Consider the following 26142-nt stretch of genomic DNA (forward strand, 5'->3'; position numbering starts at 1 on the left):
TATTTGGGCGCTTTGCCACTCATTCACACATGGCATAAATTTAAACTTTCAATTGGCATGGACAAAATCCTCTATGAGGAAATCACAATCCAGAAATAAAAGCTGGAAATTTCTGATTTCTGAAGCCGAGCACAGAACAACACCTGCAGAACCCTGTTTCCTCAAGGGTGACCTAGGCTTTCACTCCAGCCAGGTGTCCGCACTGCTAGGTAAAGCCCAACTCAAGGCTTTTCGGCAACTGAGACATCATGTGAAAGCCCCTTAGAAGGAAGTAAACTAAATGAACAGTATACATCATTCCTATAAAATTAAAAAAAAAAATATATATATATATACACACACACACACACACACACACACACACACACACATATGGGATCAGAAGCTGGAATCAAAAAGAACTCAGTGGCTTCCAGTAACGGCAGTCTAGGCAGTACGTGCCAACTCTCTCTCTCTCTCTCAGCTGTCTTTGCAGCTGGGCAAGACAAAAAGTTGCTTGAAAGCATCCAAACGCTATCAAGGCAGTGAAAACCTACAGGACTGCAGAGACGCAGACCTACACTAGGTGAGCCTAGCACGTGGGACCGCTTTCCCCACAGGGATGCCTGCGGACGAGGCAATCGGAGCTGAGCAGGGCTTTCAGAAGGATCGCAGGGAAAGGGAGCTCAGGACCTAACGAGGAGAAGGGGCCCCGCTGAGCCCTCCTGGCTTTGGGCGAGGCTAGACTCTGGAACTGAATCCAATTTCAAAATCTCAAGCCCCTTCTGGACCACAGTGATCCAGGATCGTAAGTACTCCCACCCACCTTCCAGAAGCAAAAGTAAATCCATTCTGAAGGGAAATCAACATCACCCTCCCTCAAGGAATCTATTTTCCACATACAATGTCAACACACAAAACACCACCAGTCAGGCATCCTAGAAGAGAAGTCAGCATCACGAAACACAGAAGCAGACCCAATCAATCAACTTATCAGACAGACTTTATAAGAAAATCAAAGATGAGACTCAGAATTCTGTCAGAAAATTAGAAAAAATAATTTCAAATACCAGATGGAAATTCTAGAACTGAAAAAAAAAAAAAAAAAACCCTACCGAAATTGAGAATTGAATGAATGGGTTTAAAAAATTAGACACCTCTAAAGAAAAAAATTGGTAAGCTGTAATATAGGTTAGAAATACCCACAATGAAGAGACAAAGATGTTAGAAAAAACCAGGAAAGAACGTGACTGAAAGTTTTCTAAAACTGATAAATACTTTTATGTCATTAATGTTGAACAACCCCACAGCACAGAATCATCTGCGCCAACAAAATCAGCACCATCCATGTTGTGGGAAACTCCCTAAGACAGATAACCCCATATCTTCAATAAATCGCAAAAGAAAAAAAAGAGATGAAGTGTAAACCTAAGAATTCAAGCGACTTCAGAAACAGGTCAACCAATCACAACATGGGGACCGTACGTAACTGGATCACGATTCAAACAAACAGTCTTGGGAAAAAACAACTGTGACATCCATAAGACAATTGGAAACTTGAACTCTAAGTAGATATGAAGATACTAGAAAATTATTGTTTTGTTTGTTCTTAGGTTCAATAATGATTTGTGATTATGTTAGAAAAAAGCTCTTATCTTTTGGCAGTAACTGACATATTTACAGATAAAATGATAGAATGACCGAAATATGCTTAAAATAATACAGATTGGGTAAGTAAATGGGTTATATATTAAAGCAAATTTGCCATGAGTTAATTATTGAAACAGGTGATGGATTTATGCAAGTTCATTATACTTTTCAGTTTACTTTTGCCTGGCTTCAAAATTCTCCGTAATAATAAGGTTTTATATAATTATCAGTAAGCTTGACCATCTTTATTGTTTACTTGTCCATTTTAATTGCTTCTATGATATAGCTTTGTTTTGCCTATTACTTATACATTTGTGGAGCTCATTATTAGAAAAATTGGCCCTTTTTCCATTAGTATCAGAATTTTGTTTATGGCTGTTTTGTGGCATAGCTTTCCATTTTAAAGCAGTCAAATTTATCAATATATTCTTTTATAAACGCATGTCATACTTGAAAAGGCACCCTTCCCTATCCCGAGTTCATAACATTCATCCAGGGTTTCTTTAGTACTTCATGATTTCACTTTCTCCCCCTCCACATTTAAATTCCAACCCACTTGGAATTTATTTGGGTATTAGAGTGAGACTAGGATCAAACTATTTTTTTTTCCAATAGCTACCAATTGTCCCAACACTATTTACTGAATAATCCATCTTTCTATTGATTTGAAATGTTGCCTTTTATCATATCACTATAAATTCCCTTATATATCTTGAATATATTTCTGTTACTGTTCCATTGGTTTTCTATCTCAAACCAGTAGTATTGTTTTAATTACTGCATCTTATATTTTAATGTTATTTGTTGAATTTTTAAAATTTTTTTCTCCTACCTATTTTTGTATGTTTATTCTTCCTCATACACTTCCAATGACTTTCAAGTTTCTTTAAAAAATTCTTATAGAATTTTAATTGACTGCATCATCATTAATTGATATGTAGGCAAAACTGTTACCCTTATACTAAGCCTTTCTATCCAAGAACAAAAATCATTTTTCTAGCAATTCAAACCTTCCATCTCTTGGTATGTCTCAATTTAGAGGGTCTGGTGCATAGCAATCATGGGTAAATGTTTACTGAATGAATGACTCCGTTGTACCAGTATTTGGGGGATTAAGTGTCATTAGTAGAGAAGTTCGAAAACTTTCAGAAGTCAGTGGAGTTTATAAACAGAAGACATTTTGATGTTACAGAAAAAAATCCAGTGCTTTTTACTAATTAGAACCTTCAATTGGTATCTGTTTTGTACACCTGATATTTAGAATGACCTTAAAGCTCTGTACAATTCCAAGGTATCTTTAGAATTGCAATAAATAAACACATATAATTTAATATTAATTTACCATAAAAGGTACTTTGACTCCTATTCCTTTGAAAATTGATGGTTTACATGGGTACACAGAAGAGGGAAAACAGTGAGTTGGGAAACTAGCTAATACATTATTGTATTAAATTAGAAGAGAGGTAATGACATAAACTAAGCTAATGGCAACAGACATAGAGAGATTAATTAAACAAGGTGAAAAAAAAAAAAAAGGAGTCTAAAAGGATCCCAGAGTCTGAGCTATGGTGGCAGAGAATAATGATACCAACAACAGAAATGGGCCAATTATGAGGTTAGCCAGTTTTGAGGAAGAAAATAATTTTAATTTAAAACAGGTTGAGGGACTTTCCAGGTGGTCCAGTGGTTAAGAATCCGCCTTCCAATGCAGGGGACAGGGGTTCGATCCCTGGTTGGGGAACTAAGATCCCACATGCCGCGGAGCAACTAAGCCCGTGCACCCTGGAGCCCGCACATCTCAACTACTGAGCCCGTGCACCACAACTAGAGAGAATCCTGCAACGAACAGCCCGCGCGCCGCAATGAAGACCCAGCGCAGCCAAAATAAACAAACAAACAAACAAACAAACAAACAAAACAGGTTGAATTGGAAGTAAAGCACAAAGTCCAGTGCACAATAATGATGACGTTCTAGAGGCGGGGCTAAGATAATCACTTGACAGTCGTACGTCCAGAGACGAGGATGAAGCTCTGGGAATCAGTGTTATATGAACAATGTGTTTATTTGAACCCATCTAACCACTTAACAACAGCTAAGTGAAGTGCCACTGCTCACTGTTATTCTAGTCATCACTTTTTTTAAAAAGAAAGAAATCAAAATATAAAAATATTTTGATCAAATAAAAAATACACGAAAAATGCTGTAATCCTCTTTTTTAAAAACTCAATTATATAAAGCTGAAGAAGACCACTCAGTCCCGGTAACTGAGCTTTACAACCAGTGATGCCAAGAATCAAGCAGGGAAATGCCCAAGATGCTTACTTTAGGTTTGATTAGAGAACTGGGGGAAGAGGGGACACTATCACATAAATCATAAACAAACAATCCTTCTAAAATCACCAAAATTAATTGCTAAAGAAGAAAAACAAGGTGAAGCTTGTGCTAGTTTTATACTGACAGGCGTATCTATAGAATTATAATACACATCTCACATGAAGTAAAAAAAAAAAAATCAGGCTTTGAGTTTCAAATTCCACTGCAAGACATCAGTCAGCTTCATAATCCACCTTTTACTCAGTTTTTGAGACAAAGCGATGTTAATGTTATTTCACACCACTCTCTGAGCCCATGTGTAAGTTCAGCAAAGATTAATTAAAACTCTAATCATTAGGCTCCATTAATCTAAGCCAAGTACCAGTAACTCTGTAATATGAAGCTTCAAAATGTATGACTTCCATTGTACCTGACACCTTAATGAATTTTGGTGACACAGAACATAACACAAACCTAATTTGAAATCTTTCATTAACTTGCTCCATTTTATTTGACGGCATCCATTATAGTAAGTTTTCAATGTGTCAGACTTCAAAATAAACCCAGAAAATATCATTTATAATTTATATTTTTCATTAAGTTGGACTTGCTCTATTCCAAATTAGGTATGTTACCACACTATGTATTCTTCACAGTGTAACATTTACTGTTTCAAATCCCATCTTTCCAATACTCTCTTTACAACATCTCAGCGCCCCATCCTAAAAGATTAGAAACTTTGCCGTAAAAAAAAAAAAAAAGTTTAAATGTATTCATCTGAAAGGAGACAGAAAAAGTGAATAATGCCTTTAATCTAGTTTTGACTCCACTGAGCACTTAAAGTTGGGTGGATACACATACACACAGATAACATAAGGGATCACATTTGAAATATAAATAGTGTATTTTTAAAATAGTTTGTGGTGATTTATATATCCTGTATCATAGATATTTCAGATTAAAGATTCCATCTAAAATAGACATTTTCTGGGAGTTACTCCATGGGAATTCCAGAGGAACACTGTAACGTTTATATTCGTTGGAATATGTATCCACAAGAAATTGAACTCAGCATGGAAACTAAAATAAGCCTTTCAAGTATTTAAAATAAATTTTCCAACATCATCCCAAGGTGAAAAGTGACTTCTGATCATGTTTTCATTCCTTTCCAAGTATATACTGCAAAGAATTTCTCATTAGTAAGGCTTTACATAAAATTACATACCATGACCTGATGATATTTCCTGATGATGGCTTTAAGCCACTTAAACTTTGCCTCCTTGTTAAATACTCTTGTGAGGTATATGAGAGTCAGCTTCTGGACCTGTGTGGAAAATTTAACAGCCAAATTTTATCTGACTCAACGATGGAACCTAAGGTACTCAAATTTGCTAAGAAGAAAGGAGCAGCGCTTGATAACTACTCGTATCAACAGATTGATCATCTAAAGCACTGCTTTAACTTTTATTGCTCTCGTACACAAAAACCTTCAATGCTTCACCGCTGAAAATAAACTCAGCCTCCGTAACTCGCTGTCCTTCACCATCTCGCTCAACCTCGACTCTCTGAGCCTCAGAGCAAAAACCCCACCCCGCCGGCCGGAGGGCCCGCACTCCCAGCGCGCTGCGCCTTCCTGACTCGCATTTACACTGCCTCCTGCGCCCAGAACGGCCATCCCTATGGCCCCTCCTTCCGCCTACAGGGAGCACAGTGCCTTCGAGCCTACCCCATTCCACTCGACGAACATCGGCCTCTCCTGAGCCTCTCCGGGAGAAACAGTTTCTTCCTCGCGGCAGCGTTTTGCGTGTTCCCCTCCCACGACGGCTCCTGAAGGGGCTGAACCGAGACATTAGGACAGCTACTCAGCAACTGAACACCGAACCCTGGAGCGTGGACAAGACAGCTGCTGCCCGGACGTGCTGCGACCGCTTGGTGGCTCTTTCTGCTGGTTTTGCTGCAGATGTTCTCCGTGCAGGTTTAAATTATACACGTAAATGTGGCATTTGCCTGCTACGGCAGCAGCAGGCTGTAAGGAATTGAATAGAGCTGTATGTCTAAGGCCAAGTGATTTCTAGGAACATGAAGTGACTTGAAACAGTCTAATTCTGGTCCCACCCTAGAGCAAAACAAAGAGCTAAGTAGTGAATGATAGCAGGAAGAAAGTCCAACTGCAACTGTTTTTATCCTCTCTTCCTCTCTATGATGACTGAAGGTTTGTGAATGAGAGAGATTATACGTTGTTTTCCTAGAATGTCTGGACAATTCGCTGATTTCCTAAAAACCGGTAATAACTCCAGGAATTAGACTAGTGGGCTATAAAATAAGGAATGATGTATACTGAAATCAATCTGATCCAGATAGGCTCACATCAAAATTACTTTCACACAGAGAATAAAACTCATTGTTCATGAGAGTTAGTGGATGAAAGCCTCATAATAGCTAGAAAAGAAAAACCTTGAAAAATTTTCCTTACCTTTATTGCTGCAATTAGTTTTAACTAAGAAATGGCAATGACAAATAACTGCTGATTATCCCCTAAGATGTAATAAAAAATATCTTTTAAAAATTTGGTAAGTGATACAATGAACTTATGAAAAAACATAATAAATTTGTTTGTAGTCATATGCAGTTTACTGGAATGAAAACTTCAGGTTAAAAGATTAGTGTAGGGACTTCTCTGGTGGCACTGTGGTTAAGAACCCTCCTGCCAATGCAGGCGACACAGGTTCAATCCCTGGTCCGGCAAGATCCCACATGCCACAGAACAGCTAAGCCTGTGCTCAACTACTGAGCCTGCGTGCCGCAACTCAACTACTGAGCCTGCGCTCTAGAGCCTGCAAGCCACAACTACTGAGCCCACGTGCCGCAACTACTGAAGCTCGCGCACCTAGAGCCCGTGCTCCGCAACAAGAGAAGCCACTGCAATGAGAAGCCCGGGCACCGCAATGAAGAGTAGCCCCCGCTCGCTGCAACTAGAGAAAGCCCTTGCGCAGCAATGAAGACCCAACACAGCCAAAAATAAATTAAAAAAATAAGAATAAAAATAAAAAAAAGATCAGTGTAGATTAAAACTCATCCCATAATTAAACCTCATTCTGAAAAGTAACAGACCTAGAGGGTCAAAGTTATTCTACAAATTACAAAAAAGAAAAGAAGTGCTAACACATATACATACTTTATGTGCTTAAATGACCATTTTAGACTTAACACCAACCAAAAAATGAAAATGTCCAATCAAATATCTGTGAACAGAAAAAAAAAATCATTTCATTTAGAAACTCTTATTAAATATTTATGCTTTTTAAACCTCTTTTTAACTCTCAATACAGATTTCCGGCCCAACAGAATTAACCTAATTAAAAAACATGAAAAACGGCTTTTAATTTAAGGACACCGCCTGTATAGAAGAACACTGATGCCCGTTTGTTGGTTTCAGATATGAAATCAAATAGCACGGCACATGGGCACAGAACTTACTTGCTTCATGACAATTCTATTAATGAGTTTCCCATAATGCCCCAAGCAGAGCTCATTGTCGTTTCTGACCTAAAATTTAGATGGGAAACTAATTTGAAAACCAGTACAAATGCTACATCTGTTTTCTGAGTAGCAAGAATAATAATTATATACCACAAACGTTACAAACATGTGCTAAGTGCCAGGCCCATGACCTTGCACTTTCCTATGGGCCTCACCTAACCTTCACAGCCATCTGGTGAAGGAGGCACTATTATCATCCCCATTTAATGGAAGAGAAAACTGGGGCCCAAAGCGGCTGAGTAATTCACCATGAAGTCAGCTGGCTCAAGTGTGTATTTTCCAACACTGTATTTGCTGCAAAAAATTAAAAGTTACTCTACAGGGAATGTAATGGAAATAATATTTCAATACGTACCTATTCTCCACAGGGAGAAAGGAATTCTTAAAAGAGAAGTGAAGGAATATTGGCAATATCACATACTAGTAGAGAAAGAATTTTATTTTTGAAAATAGAAAAATTAACTAAATAATATTTTTAAATACAGTGTACCAATATTTTCATATATTTGGCTTAGAATACCTAGAATGCAGTAATTGAAGTGTCTGCATTCATCTGTTTTAAAAACATGAACATTTTTGGAAATCAGTACCGATCTGTTTTTATTTATATGTGAATAAGAGTACTTTGAAGAATACAAAACTAAAGAGTACTATCAAATTCTGCAGCTTTATTGTATTCATTGCCTACGTATGTACATACCTAGAAGTCCTTCTAAATGATTTACACCCAGAGACTGATGCAGATTTCAACAATGGTTTGACTGTAAAACTGATTCTTCCCACTTGCTTTGTATATTTTATCTGAAGTACATTCCAATCTTCTTTCACCTGTTCCCATGGCTAGCGTTTTAATACAGTGCCACTGGCTTTCAGACAGAAAACATCGCAGAATGTCAGACCAGTTTAAGGGGCCCAGTGAGAAGATCATGAAAAGAGAGACATCCAAGGAAAGTGTGATCTGCCAGAATTTCACACCATTCTTCCAGGCAGTCCAGAGATCATCTTATAGGATAAAACCAGTTCTGAAAGCAAAGGAGCAGCCATTATGCCTGAGTACTAACTGCTCTTTACCCATTGGCGGCTGTGGAATTTTCTGTACTGCTACTTTTTATGGATTCCAACAAGTTTTTAATTCTTTCACTTGCAGGCTTCTTTTTCTTCTTGGCAAGAGACGTACTATTTGCTACAGAAGGTAGCAGCAGGGCTGCCAGCCCCCAGGGCTGATTATTTGATGGCGAAAGGCGATCTCTATCTTCCTGATGTAAAATCCAGGCACTTTCTCTGGCCAGATCTATAAATTTTTGCAGCTGACTTTGACTTACATTTTTGCTAATGTTGAGAGAAGTTTCAAAAGGATTCTGAATGTGCAGTGGAGAAGATTCAGGTTTGTTTTGTTCCCTTCCCTATAGATAATTACAAGGAAGAAAAAGATGTGTAAATATATGAAGGGCTCAGATATAAGAACTGTTTGGTTTAATAAAACGTCAAAAATGCATAAAATACCAGCATTAACTTTACAGAGTAAAGAATTTCTTCCCCAAGGGGACTGGGTATACATGCATGTTATGAGTTAGTGTATATGTGTGTGTGTACTTCGGACTGATTTTTTCCACTGTAGTTTTATGAATGTTCTCTACAGAAAAATAAATTAGCTTTATGAGCTATGGATGCTGATGTCACTGCTCCGATGAGAGGCGTCTGGACTGAGTCAACCAATGAAAGTGTTTTTAAAATAACACAACATTTACCTAACAGAATAGAGCTGGGAAGGAAAAAAAATATGAAAAAGAAAAATGGCAGAAAATAAGAGACAGTTATGTTTGAAACTTGCTAAAAACATACTTATTACAGTGGGAATAGAAGCACACAAAATCAGAAGCCTTAAATTAAATATAGTAATTAATGTTGCACAAGTATGAAATGAGAAAGGAAGAGAAGGAACAAAGGATTATTCATTTAAAAACACTAGACGTTTCCCATCTACATTCCTAAAGATCCAACTTAAGGCTCTGCCAGGTAAGATACAGAAATAAAAAGAAAAGCTAGAGCTACGAGTCAACACAAACATCAGTGATCCACTAGCCAATATAATCTTTTCCTCTTCCAAATGATACCACATATATGACTCAGATATTGCAAAACCAGTAGTCAGGTCTCCAAAGCGAGCAGCCCCTGTTAATTCCCTAACTCCTCTCAAGCCACTGCCCAGCAGGGTCCTGCCTGACCATCATCTCTGAACCTTAAGGGGTAAGGGTACAGAAAGGGTGAAGAACTCCCTATGTTCCGTGCCCTTTTCCTCCTAGACTGCAGTCCAGAGCTCTGTGCCTCTACCCTCTCCCAACCCCACACTTTCTTTCTTTTTTATTTGTTAAAAACAAGACCTCCATGAGCAGGATAAGGGTTAGGGAAGAATGAAAACAGGAGAGGTGAAGAAACCAAAACAGAATATCTGAGTATGTGTTTTACGAAGCCAGTCTTCTCAGGGCTGTAACCAGATACCCACATGCTGAGCAGAACAGACCCGGAGTGCCATCTCAAGTATCTCCCACGTGCAAACAAGTTTTGCTCAGGGTTTACTCTGATAGATTCTCTTTACGGAAAATGTCTGTCATTCCAGCTACTCAGATGAACCCAAATCATAATTCACTTGCCTAAGTAATTTAAACCCTAAGGGCTCAAACTGAGGGAATCATTAAAATCTATCTTTGGGACTAGGTATTCTGTTTCTTTCATAGAAACCCAAATCCAGTTTACAGAGGACCATATGTAAAATCATGCTCTCTAAAAAACTTTCAGAATATATTCCACATTTTCAAGGACACGGTATTAGTAGTAAGTGACACAAAGTTACTTGGCAAAGTGACAAAGGCAGATGTTGAAAAGAGGTGGCCGTTGCTCCTCCAGACACTAGATGACTGGTCTTAGCCAAGTCATGCATCTCCACTAGGGCACCAGTTTTCTCATTACTCTCTATCACCATAGAGGTGACACGCAATGACATTTGTTACAGTGCTTTGAAAACTAAACTCGTTAAATATTAGTGCAGTAGAAGACCATATACCTAATAACCAAACATTGAAACAGTATTTACCTGTCGAATATTAATGGAATTTTTATTGAATGCGAAATTTCCAAAATATTCAAAAAATTCTTTCAGTAGTAATTCTGTAAGAAAATAAAACAAGGAAAATAAGAAGAAAGTCTGTTTCAGTGCAAAAAGGAACAAAGAAAAAGAAAACACCTACCTAGTGTTTCTGCGTTTCCTGAAGGTTTAATTCTATTGAAGTCGCGAACAAATGTACAGTTGTGGCCTTCTATTATACACTTATCTTCTGCATCTTAAATAAACAGAAATGAAAAATATTTAACATTCTATTTCAAAGATATTCCCTACTTCAGAAATCTATAATCACATAAAGTTATAGAGAACTGTGTCCTATTATTAGTCAGTGTTTTTTATATATAGTATAGATGGTTAGTAGGATTAAAACTCCATTAAAAAAGATCTGAGAGCAATTTTACTTCGGTAAAATTAACTTCACATGTACTTTAGCAAACTAGAATTGTCTATCAACACTCGATGATTCCTAATCTATCTTTTGAGGTCATCAGTTTTCCAGCTGAAAATGAGGACAGTTCCCATCTTTTACCAACTTAAATCTTGGCACTATCTTTGATCAATAATATTTAATTTAGATTTCCATGTTCATTCTTATCACCCTTTTGTGCGTTTACTTTCAACAATTCATCCACGATACCTACAAATTGAATGTTCTAAGAATTTTGAAAACCTTCCAGTAATTTCTAAGATGCAGGCCTCTAGAGTGACTGGGATTCAGTACCACACATTTAACAGCACAGTGGACTTAAACATTCACCTTTCCTAACAGTATTTACATCTTCAGAGGTAATCCTTTCCCTAGTTATCAATAAGTATACAGCTACCATGAAATCCCGCAACCATTTTAACCTACCTTCCACTGCACAACGTGCAGGCAAACTCCCATTCTGAAAAGTCTAATCAATGGCCACCCAAAAACGGCTTTTCGCCTTCCCTAACGCCAAGCTGGCGCTCCAGCCTTTCTGTTCCGTGCTCCGTCAGCACTTGCCCGACTGCGCTATGACTGCGTGCATGCTGTCTGCTCCCTTACCCCAGTCTGGGGCTACAGAGGCCACTGTCCAGTCAAGGCAGTGATGACCTTCCCTCCCCCACCCCCCCGCCCCCGTCCAGTCCACAACGACAGAGTCCAGCGTACAGCGGGCACATAACCAAGCATCTGAATGATCGCTGATATTTGACTTTGAGTGCTTATCTATAACAGCCAGAAAAAAATTTAGAAAGAGATAAACAAGGTTCCTTCAAACTTCTGTCTCCCCTTTTTTATGATTTTGGTTATTTTTTGGTTAAGACCTGAGTTACTGACTTAAGTATTCAAAAAGCATTCCAGATTCTACCATTAATTCTAGATTCTAAAACTAATTGCTATTAATTTTAGTAGCAAATTTTATGTACTCTACTATACAACTGAAGAACTTATATACAGTTCCACTTAGATCTACATTTTATGGGACCTGGGCATATGTTTTATTATTTCAAATTATCAACAGTTTATATTTTTTGTGACACAGGCCAGTCACATATATTGATGCTCTTTTAGCTGCTATGTCCTTTTTTTCCCCCAGAAATATAATTCTAATAGAAAAATGAGATCCACATTAAAGTATTTCTACATTAAAGTATTTCTAGGAATGTACAGTGATGAAAAACAGACTGTGTCTACGACTGCTGGTCTTCACTAAAAGAGTTTTTAACAAAGTAGTAAAACTTAAAGGACAAAAATTATCCTCTGATTTAAGATATGGCCATTTTTGTTTTTTCAAAATCCCCAAGGCATTCAAACCTAAGAAACAACTCAGCTGTTAAAGTCTTCCCCTTTTTTCCCTCGCCCCTGTTTTTCTGCTATTAAACTATCACCCAAACAACAGCTACACAGTCCAATATAACAGCCACTAGACACATGCGGCCATTAAAATTAAAAATTCAGTTCCTCAGTCACACTAACCATATTTCAAGTGCCTGATAGCCACAGATAACAAGTGGCTGCCCTAATGTACAACATGATCACAGAAGTTCTACTGGACGGTGCTGCCACAGAGAAGCGGTTCTCAACCTACTCAGACGTAAGATACCCTATTACTGTTCGTTAATTCCCGTGGCAATGACTTTCTTCTTAAATGTACTGTATGAAACACTGGCAAAAATTCTTAACTAAATACAAACTTTCTCAGCTGTGGAAAAAACAGCCATGTAAGCACCTTAACTCATAATAGAGTTCTTCCCCTGAAGTGAACTTAAAAACTATACGAAAAAAATTAAGATTATGTATTTGCTAAATTTGATTTTCTTGCTTCCTTTGGAAATCTTTAGATTCTCAATGATCGGTACAGCAATTACTGTTTTTCAACATGATACATATGACAAATGAAATTCACTGAATAACATTCTCACAGACATATCCAGAATGATAAACGTACCCACATTTTTCAGGGAACTAATATTGAACTACCGTAACTCATAATCTGCCAGAGAGATCACGACTGGCAAGAGCTGGTGTATATATTGATAGATTACTAGGGGCTGCAGTAGAGATAATCGTATCTATGGGGTTATATAATTATTTAGGTTAATCTGCCTGTTCGAAAGAGCCAAAATCAACACTGCACCAGCCACAGGCATTTCTAACAAACAACCTGAAGCGGACAGGCATCTAAATAAGGGACGTAACAACAGGCATCAAGTTTACATGAAAACTGATTAATTTTTCTTTGGTAACAAATCCTTTATAATGTCCTACTTTTATAAGAAGAGTTTACTGGAATTAAACTTGAATAGCTACAATTATATAACTAACTCCATTCAGCTTCTATTATAACTATTAGCAGCACCAAGCCTTCCAGTATGCCACGGGTCAGTAGTAACTGAATGAGAGAAGCCAGCAGGCGACAGGTGACTCTCTCTGCTCACTGGCGAGGCTGACTCTGTAATACTGGGGGGGGGGGGGGGGGGCAGGGGGGACACACTCAGGCAGTTGCCATTTTGCTTCCTTCTAGCCCACCCGGCCAGAGTGATTTCTGAAAATGCACATCCAAGGGAGCGCCTCTCAAGTGCTTGGATCTAACTCTGTGAAGACTCTGAGTGTCATGGTTATACCCTCCTCCAAAGCAGCTTTAATACCTCGTAGCTCACCCGACTCCAGAGTAATTCCTACTTAGATGCTGTTCCTCACACATGTGCACCTGGAACACAGACTGCTTACTATCAATCACCCGCGCTAATCTACAGGCAAGGCCAAGTCCTTCTACGCGCCCCCATCACGCCGCGTGCCCCAGTGACACTCAGCCCCTCTGGGCGGCAGCCTACACGCTGGTTCAGAGCACGCGCTCCGGGGTAAAGATGGCAAAATAAACTCGGGCATCTACCTTCACCCCCTCCCAAAGCACCACTGAAAGGACAGTAAAATGACATAAAATCTTACAGGTGGAGCCAAGAAGAGGCAAGAGCAACCACCATCTTTAAGACGAAGAACAGACGGGCAAGCAGCAGTGACGCAGGCGGTGTGGACACACTGGGCCCTAAAGCAGCAGTGAGGAAAGCCAAGGAGAAACCAGACGTCCAGGCAGAGCTCCCAACGGCTCAGGGGCTGGAGCGCCAGGTCCGGCCCGGACGCCTGACGGTGACAGAGCACTGAGACCCTCCTCCGATCTCAGGTCTCTTCCCGACGGAAAATGTCGCGTTTACCCTGGAGACGGCAGAAGAAAGAACCTCTAGACTGGGAGATGCAAGACACAGCTGAGGGTGGGAAAATTGTTCTAAATGCAATAAATGGCATAATAAATGGCAAAGTTTCAGCATGCCAGTAGCCAGGCCGTTTCTGCCAGAAAAAAGATCGAAAGAGTCCTTTCTGGGGAGCCTGAAGCCCCAGAGGAATGAGCCGGAGATGGGGGCTCTAAAGCCCCAGCGAACAGCCCGGCCGGGCCCTCTATCGTGTGTCACAGCCAACAAGCTCCACCTGGGCTCAGACTCAGATTGGCTTTTTAGTTTCTAATTCAAACATGAGCAGAAATTCAAAGATTACCAGACACCTGCGGAAGGCCTCTAACATGAGACTAAACAAAATAAAATGAAAAACTATTTTTAAAAAACAGAGGCTAGGTAAAGAAGAATTCATTAACAGAATATTTGATGCTTCTATTTTGAGAAAAGATTTATTGAGATAACTCGTGGCAAGTCTGAGATTCAATTAATGTTAAGTACATGAAAAACTAAGCAAACAAGAATAAATAAGGAATATTAAAAACTATTAACTCCAAAAAAATATACAAAGTTGGGCAGGAAAGGAAATTAATTTTAGTTTACTCCATGGATCAGATATGAAGAGTGCTTCCATAGTCACAATAGTGTAAAGAGTGCACAGCAAGATCATGCTATAGCTGTAGTCACAATACGAGGGATGGAAAATACGTGTGTATGTGTGAGGGCCCTACAGGAGGAAGAGTTATTCCTCCTCTTCCATAAAGGGAAGTCACAGACAGTGCTGAATGCTAAAAAAAAAAGGAAAATCAAGATACAGCAATTCAGGATTTTATTTTGGAAATATGGTTTAAAATATTAAACAGATCAGGTAAGAGAGTTAAAAGTGGTTGCCTACAGTGAGAGACTAAAGGAGTAGAAGGCACAGGCCCAGAGGGCGAGTCACGGTCACAAAGTCTGCAGTAACCATGCGCATCTGTAACTCCGCTAGAACTGAACTTCAAAAGCCACGGGCCTTTTCATCAGCCACTATCAAGGGAGTGAAGGGAACCAGTGTGCACGTATTTGAGATACACAGATACGCATATACATACAGAACACGTGACCAAGGACTCACGTGCAGAATATGTAAAGAATTCCAACGAATGAATAAGAAAATGACAGATAATCCAACAGAAAAATAAGCGAAAGACTTACAGAAACTTCACAAGAGATACCCAAATGGCTAATACATATATGAAAAGGTGCTCAATGTTATTAGTCACCGGGGAAAAGAAAATCAAAACGAACGGTGATGCCACGACACATGCAATTAGAAGAACTACCATAAAAAAAGATAATCCCAGGTGTTGGCAAAGACCAACAGCATTTACAACTTGTATATTAGGCCTGCGGGAGTTCACACTTTGGAAAACTGTTTGGCAGTGTCTCTACCAAAGCTCAATATACCCGAAGCCTGAGACTCAGAAACTCTACTCCTCAGATACACTGGACAGAAATGAGTACCTGTGTTCAGTTCTCACCAAAAGAAATGTGCCAGCACAGTCACACTAGCACTACCTGTCATAGTTCCAGACTACAAATTACCCAAATGTCCACCAAAAATAGAATTAAAAAAACTTTTGGAATATTCATATAACAGAATACTACATAGCAATAGAAATGAATGGTCCACAAATGCACTAATAAGATGAATGCACCTCCTAAACACAATGTTGAGAGGGAAAAGCCAGACACAGAAGAATATGTACTCTGTGATACCTTTTACATAAGAGACACGAACAGGTAAGATTCATCTATGCTGTCAGAAGAGACTGGGCTGGGGGAAGGTGTACAGTGACCGGAAAGGAGCGCGGCTGGTACTTCTAGGTGCTTTATCCAATCTGGGTGGTGGTTACAGAGGTGTGTTCAGTTTGTGAAAATCTATACACACACACACACACACACACACACACATATATATATGCACTTTGATGTGTATTATATTTCAGTTAGAAAAAAAAGTATAAGCTCTGATAAGGGCTTGCACTTTAATTCTGGCTCCAGCGTGTTCTAACTACGTCAACTTAGGAAATTGAGATGATGCTTAAAATTTTTTAGCCAAGTGCCTGTCACTCAATAAATTGTTACTGGGTCACAGAACGCTAGCAACTAAAGCTCTCTTCTGTGCTGGGGTCTCCGCATCAAATTTGCTGAAAATGCTACCCAGTCGTTTCTTCCTCAAACCTTTAATTCGTCACAGGAGAGAAAAACAGGAATCCTAAACAAAAGAACTCTAATCAAACAACTGATTATAAGAGCAAGATGCTATATTAAAAGCATTAAACACAGAAGTAAATATAACAAAGGTAGCAAAGCCAAAAAAAGGGCAGAAAATGCAAGAAAATAAGACACATGGGGGAAAGTAGTAGCGACTAAGAAAAGATAAAGAAACAAAAATTCAAGAATAACCAAAATACGAAAGTTGCCATCATGCTCAGTACAAAAGAGCCTTCAACTTTAAAATGTTCATCCAATCATTTCAATCTATTTACTGAACTTCTCTAAGCCAGGAGCAGAAAATGCAGAGACGAGACGAATCAGACAGCCTGCCCTAGAAAAGCTTGGCCAAGGCAGGCAGGTAAAAGAACGACAACAATCCACCAGCTGTTACAATCCAGGTACTTGGAAGCGGACAAGGCACCGCCTCCTGGGAGGGAGGCGGGAGAGAGAAGCCAGGAAAGACCTAACAAGCAAGCCTTTGGACTGGGCGTGTCTTCTCTGCCGTGATCATGAGGACGTTCTCCAGGCAAGGAGAGAAGGCAGGAGGAAAGGGCCACCTCCGGCGAAGGCACAGAGATGTGCAGAAGTGCAAAGGGCTGCAGCTCCCGATCTGCACACAAGAGGGAAGGCACAAGAAGAGGAGGAAAACGAAGATCACGAAGGACCCGAAACACAAGGCTAAGAAGTCTGGACTGCAACTTCTGGATTTCAAACAGTGGTTGACAAAGTCCCAGAAGTGCTAACAGGCGCTCCAGAAATTGACGCTGCCTTCTACTAACAAACAAGCAAGCAGGCAGGCAAGCAGGCAGGCAATCGAGTAAACGGGGTCTTACTGTCTTCTTTGTGAAACAACACAAATGACAGGCTCTACCTGAATATCAAATGAGAGGCGCAGTTTAGAAGAAAAAGACTGTAAGAGGACACAAGTCCCTCAGCTGCTTAATTACGGAGTGCCCAAGATGGCTTTGATTATTTCACGATTTAACATTGTTTTTATTCTTAGCCATATACTGTTGAATGTACATCAGTATGGGACCACTGGTTAAAGTCAGAAAGTATAAAAAACATGGATTCTGAAAAATACTTAAATGAGTAGGAAAAAAATATTTTGACAAATTCTCCTCAAAATCATCTTCACCACATCCTTCATATACATGCATCCACAAAAAATTCTTTTACAACAAGTTCAAGATTTCACTAGAACTTCAAAAACCAAAGATAAAAAAGTAGCAACAATTATATCAAATTCGCTTTACATTTATTGGCAATTCACACCTATAATGTGCTATGTGGAAAGAAGCAACTGAAATGGCCCCAAAATTTCTCTGACCATGTTTAAAAACTAACATGAAGAATTTTCAAACAACCAATTTGGTATTTTTAAGTAGAAAATGAAGGAATTCCCAAACTAGTTTTGTCCGTTTTGATGCCATAAGATGTGAATAAATTTAAATTTGGTTTAAAATAGATTTGGAATAAAAACTCAACATGTCATTTTTAATTCGTTCACAAATCATATTCTTTTTCTGAAACAATTAGTGGAAATTAAAAAAAAGATACTAGGAAATTACTGAAGGATTTCAAGAGAGAGAATACTACAATTAGACATGAATTTCCGAAAATCACTCTGTTAAGAATGGATCAGCGGGAAGGAGAGAAGCAGTATAAACCTCCCCGGGCAGGGATGCGAGGGGCCTGAGCGCGGCAGGCTGGCAGCACTTGTCAGACTGGAAGAGAACAATCACGACGTTAGGCGCAGTCAGCCCCCAACATAAACCTGCCTCAATTCCTCCTCTTTTTCAGCTTCTACTCTTTCTTAGCTTCGGAACTCCAAAATTCCATGATATTTCCCCAAAATGGTTTCTAGGAGAGCAGTCGTAAGCATCAGGGCACACAGCAGGGACTGAACAGGAAGTGCTTTTTCCAGGTTGCTTATTGGTGAGATCTACCCATGTTTTCTGTTTGTTTCTTACCTCTTTACTAGATTGAGTTACCTGAGAACATCGTCTGTGCCAAAAATCACACCTGACACAAAGTAAGTCACCAACAGATCTTCAGTGAACGAATGACACCAAACGATGAGATGGGCACCGATGCGGACGAGGCCCTTTATTCCAACCTCAGAGGTGAGACACAGGCTCAGCACTCCACCTCCCTGAAAACTTCCTACTTTCCACTAACCTGCCACATGGAGCTTTTTTTCCAGCTTACTTTCAAGCTGTACCATCACTTACAGTGTTCACAGGAAAGAAGAGATTACTTCTAATTTGAATAATAAGGAAAAGTGGCATGGAAGAGAACTTAAAAGAATTTAGAGAAGAAAAGGCACATTCTAGGAAGAAAAACACACAGCATAAACGAAGGAGCTAAGAGGAAATGTTATGAACATGGTATTGGCTGAAACGTGGGAACACATGAAGAGAAATGGTGGGAGAAGAGGTTGGAAAAATTGGATGTGGCTACAGGTGAAAATCTTAAGCACCAAGCTAAGTCAACTGCTTGAGGTTTATTCTATAGGGAATAAAATTCCTTTAAGGTGATTTTAAACTGGGACGATTCAGGGATGTACTGGCAGCAATATATAGGAGGGGCAGAAGATGGAGTGTGTATACACTTTGAGTAAATCCCTGAATTATCTTCCTTTTAGAATTTAGGACTGTAATACTTTAGAATCTCATAGAGCAGTCTATCAAAATTTCAATTTATTTAAAATATAAATTAAATAGTATACTAATTTTAAAACCATTTACCTACGATTCCTTATAAGCTTTAACCAAAAAAAAAATTTAGGATCTCTGTAAAGCAATTATGATCCAATAAAGACGCTAAAACAAAAAAAAACAAAAAAAATCATGAAACAGTTTTTAGTATCTCTAAGAGAAATCTGGAAATAGCTTCAGACTTGGAAAGCCATCTCTGAAGCTGGGATCCTATCAGAAGCTGCATCTGGGATATATTTTTTTCCAAGGTCATTCCAAGCTTGGTAAACCAAGGGAGAGGTTCCAACTGGCTCAGGAGATTGTAAACAACGTTGCCAACTGACACAAGACAGAACTCTCAAAAAATTCTAAAGGCCTCAGCTTCACAAATCATCTGCTCTCATGACCCCTGGTGGACATTAAGAAAATTAAAAGCTCTTAAATTTTAGATTCATAAGGCTTTGAAAATACATGACCACCAACACACACACATGGTTTTGATAACACATGGTAATTCTATCCATTCAAACGTCAGAGAGAAAATAGATGCTTCTAGTCTCACCTGCAAGGGTTTTTAGGTAGTCTAGTGTTGGAAGAATAGGGGGTGATCTCCTCTGGAGAAAAAAGATGACCATCACGGTAAGGGAGAAATTTGTAATCCAAGCACCAGGAATACTACTCGTTAACGAATGTGCTCGAGCCCAGCATCGGATACTGAACACCAAGGCTCTCACTCGGGAGTCCAGGGCACCATATATATAAAGGAGTTCAGAACTCTTCAAGGCAATCCTTCAAAAGAGAAAAATTACAGGAATTTTCAAACCCCCAAATTATGATCCCAGAGTAGAATAAAACACATACCTGGGGACATATCTAAATATCTTACTCTATCTGAACATATTCAGAATAACAAGAGCAGATCATCAAAAGCATTATGTATTTGCAATATAAAATTTAACGTGAATGGTTATACTTTCATTACCCTTAAAACATTCTTTTAACTGCTGACAACCACGATGCAGTTCTAAAGCTTAAAATGTTTAAATCAAAGTCCCTAAACATGACCTAATAAGTGAAATACTACCTAAGCACTCTTTATTAACTATCAGTAAAGACACCAGCACATCTGTAAATAAGACGCTTCACACTTCAGTTGCACACCTGGATTATCTAGTCCTTTTTTTTTTTTTTTTGAGCTATCAGTTCATGTGTTTATTTGTTGCACCCATTGCTTTTCCAGTGTTTTTAGGGGGCATTTAAGAACCCCTATAGTAAATCGTCCAGATATGAGTCTATAAATTTAGATCAGAGAAGATACAGACAGAATGAACAAAGTCAGCACCAGAATGTATTCGGGCTGTAGGCATTCCAGCCCGATGGTTCTGCAGATTAATTAAAATTTGAGCTGCAAGTTTATTTCTGATCTTCCTATCAGAAGTAGCTAGAAACGAAATGCGGTCATCTGTAGGATTTACACTGGCCACAAGGAGAAACATGGTAATTCTTCCAGGGTAAAGATTTCCTGATAACTGAATTTCAAAAACAATTTGATCTCATTGTAGATTATAGGTGAAATAACCTTATACTTTATCATCTAAATCAGGACACTTTAGAATGGGAAAGGGGGGTTATCTAGTCCTTTGACAGACAAGGAAAACATTCTACTTATTTTATCAAGAAAGTATAAATGTCTTAAAATTCAGCCAAAATTACTTAAGTTTAATATTTATAAAAACCACAATCCATGAAGATAAAATGTCTATTAAGAAATCAATCTTCAGAGCCTGTTTTCAGTAAGTTTTCTAGTCACAATGTTACAGTGCAAAGAATTCTAAGAATTATTTTAGAATTAAGCTCCTACTGATCAAGACATGTTGTGTAATTACTCAGAGAACTGAGAGGGCACAACATCATTTCACAGTAGCAACTCCAGACTGTCTACTAAGTACCACCATGGACGGCATTTACTTCCTGAGTTTAAGGAAAAGAGCAGAAATGTCAAATTAGAAATTCATGGTGATTAAATGTTTTATCCATGTAAATGAAGGTAAATTAAGCAGAAAAATAAATATCAAATAGTGCAAGGTATCTGATATAAAAAAACAATGAGAGTATAAAAACCTGAAGCATATTAAAACAAAATTTTTAAAACTATACCAACAAGACTATGAAAATAACACTATTACAAAGATAAATGTCCTTTTAGAGACACAGATGTAGAGGACAAACATATGGACACCAAGGGGGGAAAACCGCGGTGGGGTGGGGATGGTGGTGTGCTGAATTGTGTGATTGGGATTGACATGTATACACTGATGTGTATAAAATTGATGACTAATAAGAACCTGCTGTATAAAAAAACAAACAAACAAAAAAACAACTAATACTAAACTTTCTTTGGGTTATTTGTATGGAAATATGTTAATATAAATGTTTCAGACATTACATGAAATTTCTAAAAATCTTATATGTTCTGGTATAATGTTATAAGTCATAATTCTAGTTATTACTTTAAAATGTATATCTCAGAAATAACTAAATTTCCTTGCCAATTGCATTATTATGAACGTTCATCAAATCTTTAACCGTGGTCATTTTTAAGTCTTTTGTCATTTACAGACAGTTCCGGGTGTACTCTGATGCTTTTGCAAATATGTTCCTATAAAAGGGTTTCATCTTCAAGGAATTCATGGAAAAGACTCTGACAAGTACAGGTTTCTGGTAACTGACTGTACTGCTGAACTGAATGAATAAGCATTTTCAGAACTCTAATGGAAAACTGATGAACTCACAAAAGTGCTAACAAAAGATCAAGATAAAAAAAAAATTAATTACATGGGACTGAGTGAACTGATGAGGATGATGATAATTTTTGTGACTTTCTGTTTGAATAAAAAAAAAAAATCCCACAAGGACTCAGAGGCAAAAAATATACAAATCAATTCTCACTGCAAAGTAAAGGAGCTGTTACAGTGGAGGATTACTGGACTGAATGTCACTATTATGACATAGTATGAGTGTGTTTCGTGCTTGGTAATTGCAATCATTGTTGCTTTTGTTGTGGTCGTCCATTTACAGTGCTTGGTGTCAGTTTATTTATCTCTTGTAAAAGTAAAATACAGTGTGTGTATGTGAAAAAAAATTTCAATAGTTTAAAAACTATTCTGATTGTATGGATTTATATAAAGGTGTTTCTAAAAAAAAAATGAATGATGTAATCTTTCACCTCTAAAAAAAAAAAAGTCATTTTATTCTATTTATATACTATAAAGAAAATACAGTAATGATAGAAATACAGTATATATTTTTATTATTCAGAAGTCTTTAGCACTGACTTGTTAGTGAACACTGGACTTTAATCAAAACTGCTCTAGCTTGGATCTCCTGAATCTACTTGTAGTTCTGATCATGTATCTAGCAGATAGTACAGTGGAACCAAACGCATGCAATGAGCACACGAGAGTATAAAGAAGCAAACTCCTCAGCTGAGAAGTCTTCCCTACTGAGAACCAAAGAAAAGTCGTCAGAGTATAAAAGAACTTGTCATTCTCATCCCATGTGTTTTAAAGCAAACAGGTTGATAATAAAATGAAAACATGTTGAAGAAAAACTATGCAGTCTCATTAGGCTGCTCAGACCACCGTCTGACTTAAGCAAATGCTACCTTTGTTTGGACACACAGTCGACTGCCTCTGGAAGCAGCTGAGAGCACAAACCCAAGGTGCTGCTTTATTTTCCAAGTGCGCTAGAAGGCTATATACTTCGGAATTTCTGAGTTGTTATCAGGCTACGTAAGTAAGAACAACGAAACACAAGTCTTCTCAGAAGATGTTAGTTAGGCATGTTAACATTTTAATAACTGAAAACCCCACTTTTCAATTCAAGTGTTCAAGTTTTAAAAAAATTATTATTAAAGCATATCAAAGAGTCGAAAGCCATTGTTTCTGTACAAGAAAAACTATGCTAATACCTTATAACATTCACATTTAAGATAATAAGTAAGAGACCGTACCTATTGTTAGTAGTCAAGTCACACTGAAATCCAGAGGCCTGGTGTGAGAACCGGACAAGGGGACACCGAGCATTTAGTATTTTCTGTACTCCCACACAGCCCGGGCCAAAGTGGTCAAGGCATTCTCCTATCACAGACAGGATCTTCTGTGTTGCAATTCTTTCCGAAGGAACATTTTTCACTTGAAATTCCATCAGAAAATTTCCTGAGGCCTGAATAATAAAAACAGTTGTAAATAAGAGCTTTTCATAAAAAGGAATTTCTTAAAAAAACTTTTCTAAAAGGATGCTCTAAGTCATTTCTGGCCAAAACACACACACACACACACACACACACACACACACACACACACACACTCCAACAAAACCCAAAACAAACAAACAAAATCAATAACCACACAAACACATACACAAAAAATTCTTCATGCAATCACAGCCAAAAGCAGACCAAAAATCTTCAGTTGTCAAAATAGACAACCTACAGACTAGGAGAAAATATTTGCAAACAACGTGACCGACAAGGGCTTAATTTCCAATATATACAAACAGCTCATACAACTCAATAACAAAAAAGCAAACAACCCAATCAAAAAATGGGCAGAAGACCTAAACAGACATTTCTCCAAAGAAGACATACAGATGGCCAATAGGCACATGAAAAGCTGCTCAACATCACTAATCATTAGAGAAATGCAAATCAAAACTGCAATGAGGTATCACCTCACACCCATCAGAATGGCCATCATTAAAAAGTCGACAAATAATAAATGCTGGAGAGGGTGTGGAGAAAAGGGAACCCTCTTGCACTGTTGGTGGGAATGGAAATTGATACAGCCACTATGGAGAACAGTATGGAGGTTCCTTAAAAAACTAAAAATAGAACTACTATACAACCCAGCAATCCCACTACTGGGCATATACCCTGAGAAAACATAATTCAAAAAGAGTCATGTACCACAATGTTCACTGCAGCTCTATTTACAATAGCCAGAACACGGAAGCAACCTAAATGCCCATCGACAGATCAATGGATAAAGACAATGTGACACACCCGCACACACACACAATGGAATACTACTCAGCCATTAAAAAGGACGAAATAATGCTATCTGCAGCAACACGGATGGACCCAGAGATTATCATACTAAGTGAAGTCAGAAAGAGAGAGACAAATATATGATACCTCTTGTGTGTGGAATCTAAAATATGATACAAATGAACTTATTTATAAAACAGAAATAGACTCAGAAGACATAGAAGACCAACTTATGGTTACCCAAGGGGGTGGGGGAGGGATAAATTAGGAGTTTAGGATTAGCAGATACAAACTATTGATACTATATATAGAATAAACAACAAGGTTCTACTGTATAGCACAGGGAACTATATTAAATATCCTGTGATAAACCATAATGGAAAAGAGTATGAAAAAGAATATATGTATGTATAACTGAATCACTTTGCTGGACACCAGAAATCAACACAACATTGTAAACCAACTATACTTCAATAAAAATACTTCCAAAAACTCTTCACTTTTCTTTTGCTTCTCTAGAGTATAAAATACTAACTTGAAAAATCACTGGCTTTTTGTAATTAACTTACATACCACAGTATATATCATAAAGTAAGACTATAGTAGAACCATAGATTCTATAAATTCTGTGAATGTACATGTGCCCTTTCCAAGTTAGCCTTTCCATTTTAATAAGATCTGTAAACCCACAGTAGTTATAATAGGAAATATATGCACGAGGACAGTAGATCAACAGAAGAAAACAGTACAAACAGACCTAACTACAGAAATTTAATAGTTAATAAAATGAACTCTGCAAATTACTGCGGGAAAATTGCTATTGAAACAATGAGCCAAGTGGCCATTAAAAAAATAAACTAGACTAGTCCAAAACCAAAGTAAATTCAACACAGACCAAAGACTTAAACATAAAAGGTTTTAATCAATAAAGTACCACAACACAATGGGTGAAAGTTTCTACAATCTTAGAGTGAAGGATTATCTAAGCATAACACGAAATTCCAGAACACACAAAAGAATACGGATGAATAAAAATTAAAACCATCTTAAGGCCAAGCATATATTCATTACTAGATAAAAGACAAATGAAGACGATAATACATGTCATATAAAGGGCTAACTTCCCTAATTTATGAAGGGTTTGTACAATTGGAAGGGAGGAAAGCCCACCCAATTCTAAAAATGGCCAGAAACACTTGAATAAGAAACTAACAGAAGAAATAAAAATGAGTAAGAAACATAGAAAGAGATGGTCTTGTTTTCCAGAAGCTAAGAAGAAATTAAAATAGCACTGAGATTTCTCATTTATCAGTCTGGCAAAGACAAAAAGGGTGACAGGACCAGCGTTGGTGGGTGAGGGGAAACACACACATCCGTCAGTGGGAGCGTAAACCGGGACACACTTTTGGGACAACTTTAGTATTGAAATAGCAAAATTTTAAATACGTGTCAATAAGATTTTGATTAGCTATTAAAATCCTAGGAAATCACCCCAAAGGAATGCTCATACAGATGAGGTGATTTGCAAAGCTGTTCCCTCACTGCAGCGTTATTTGTGTGGTAGATACTTTTGAAGAGCTCTGTCTAGCTTAATAAAGCCTCCTACCCCTCTCTGAGAACTCAGTCCCCCGAAAGGATCACGGCCCTGACGACGCAGGCAGCTGACGCGAGCACTGCAGGGGCACACCCCCATCCAGCCAGCCGCCTCCACCAGCAACTGCAGCAGAGCTTCCGAGGCAACCACGTGGTTGAAATAGAACTCAGAAGCTTTGGGGCAGAGGCACAGTCTACAGCATGAGGATGAAAATGTAAAGAAAATCGAAGCGGGTGGGGAGAGGGG

General features: G+C 38.3%; 1 protein-coding gene across 1 annotated transcript in view; it reads right to left on the reverse strand.

Annotated features, from left to right (window-relative positions):
• Positions 1-7988: 7988 nt before the first annotated feature.
• Positions 7989-26142, reverse strand: part of MTPAP (mitochondrial poly(A) polymerase) — a 29220-nt gene continuing 11066 nt past the window's right edge. The window contains exons 5-9 of the mRNA XM_068562763.1: positions 23268-23479; positions 19818-20044; positions 10729-10821; positions 10575-10648; positions 7989-8886 (exon numbers count right to left, since the gene is read on the reverse strand). Coding sequence (XP_068418864.1) covers positions 8551-8886; positions 10575-10648; positions 10729-10821; positions 19818-20044; positions 23268-23479 — 942 coding nt within the window. The 3' untranslated portion in view covers positions 7989-8550. The remainder of the gene's footprint in view (positions 8887-10574; positions 10649-10728; positions 10822-19817; positions 20045-23267; positions 23480-26142) is intronic.

The sequence above is a fragment of the Eschrichtius robustus genome, chromosome 1, assembly GCF_028021215.1.
Source record: "Eschrichtius robustus isolate mEscRob2 chromosome 1, mEscRob2.pri, whole genome shotgun sequence".
NCBI classification, from domain to species: domain Eukaryota; kingdom Metazoa; phylum Chordata; class Mammalia; order Artiodactyla; family Eschrichtiidae; genus Eschrichtius; species Eschrichtius robustus.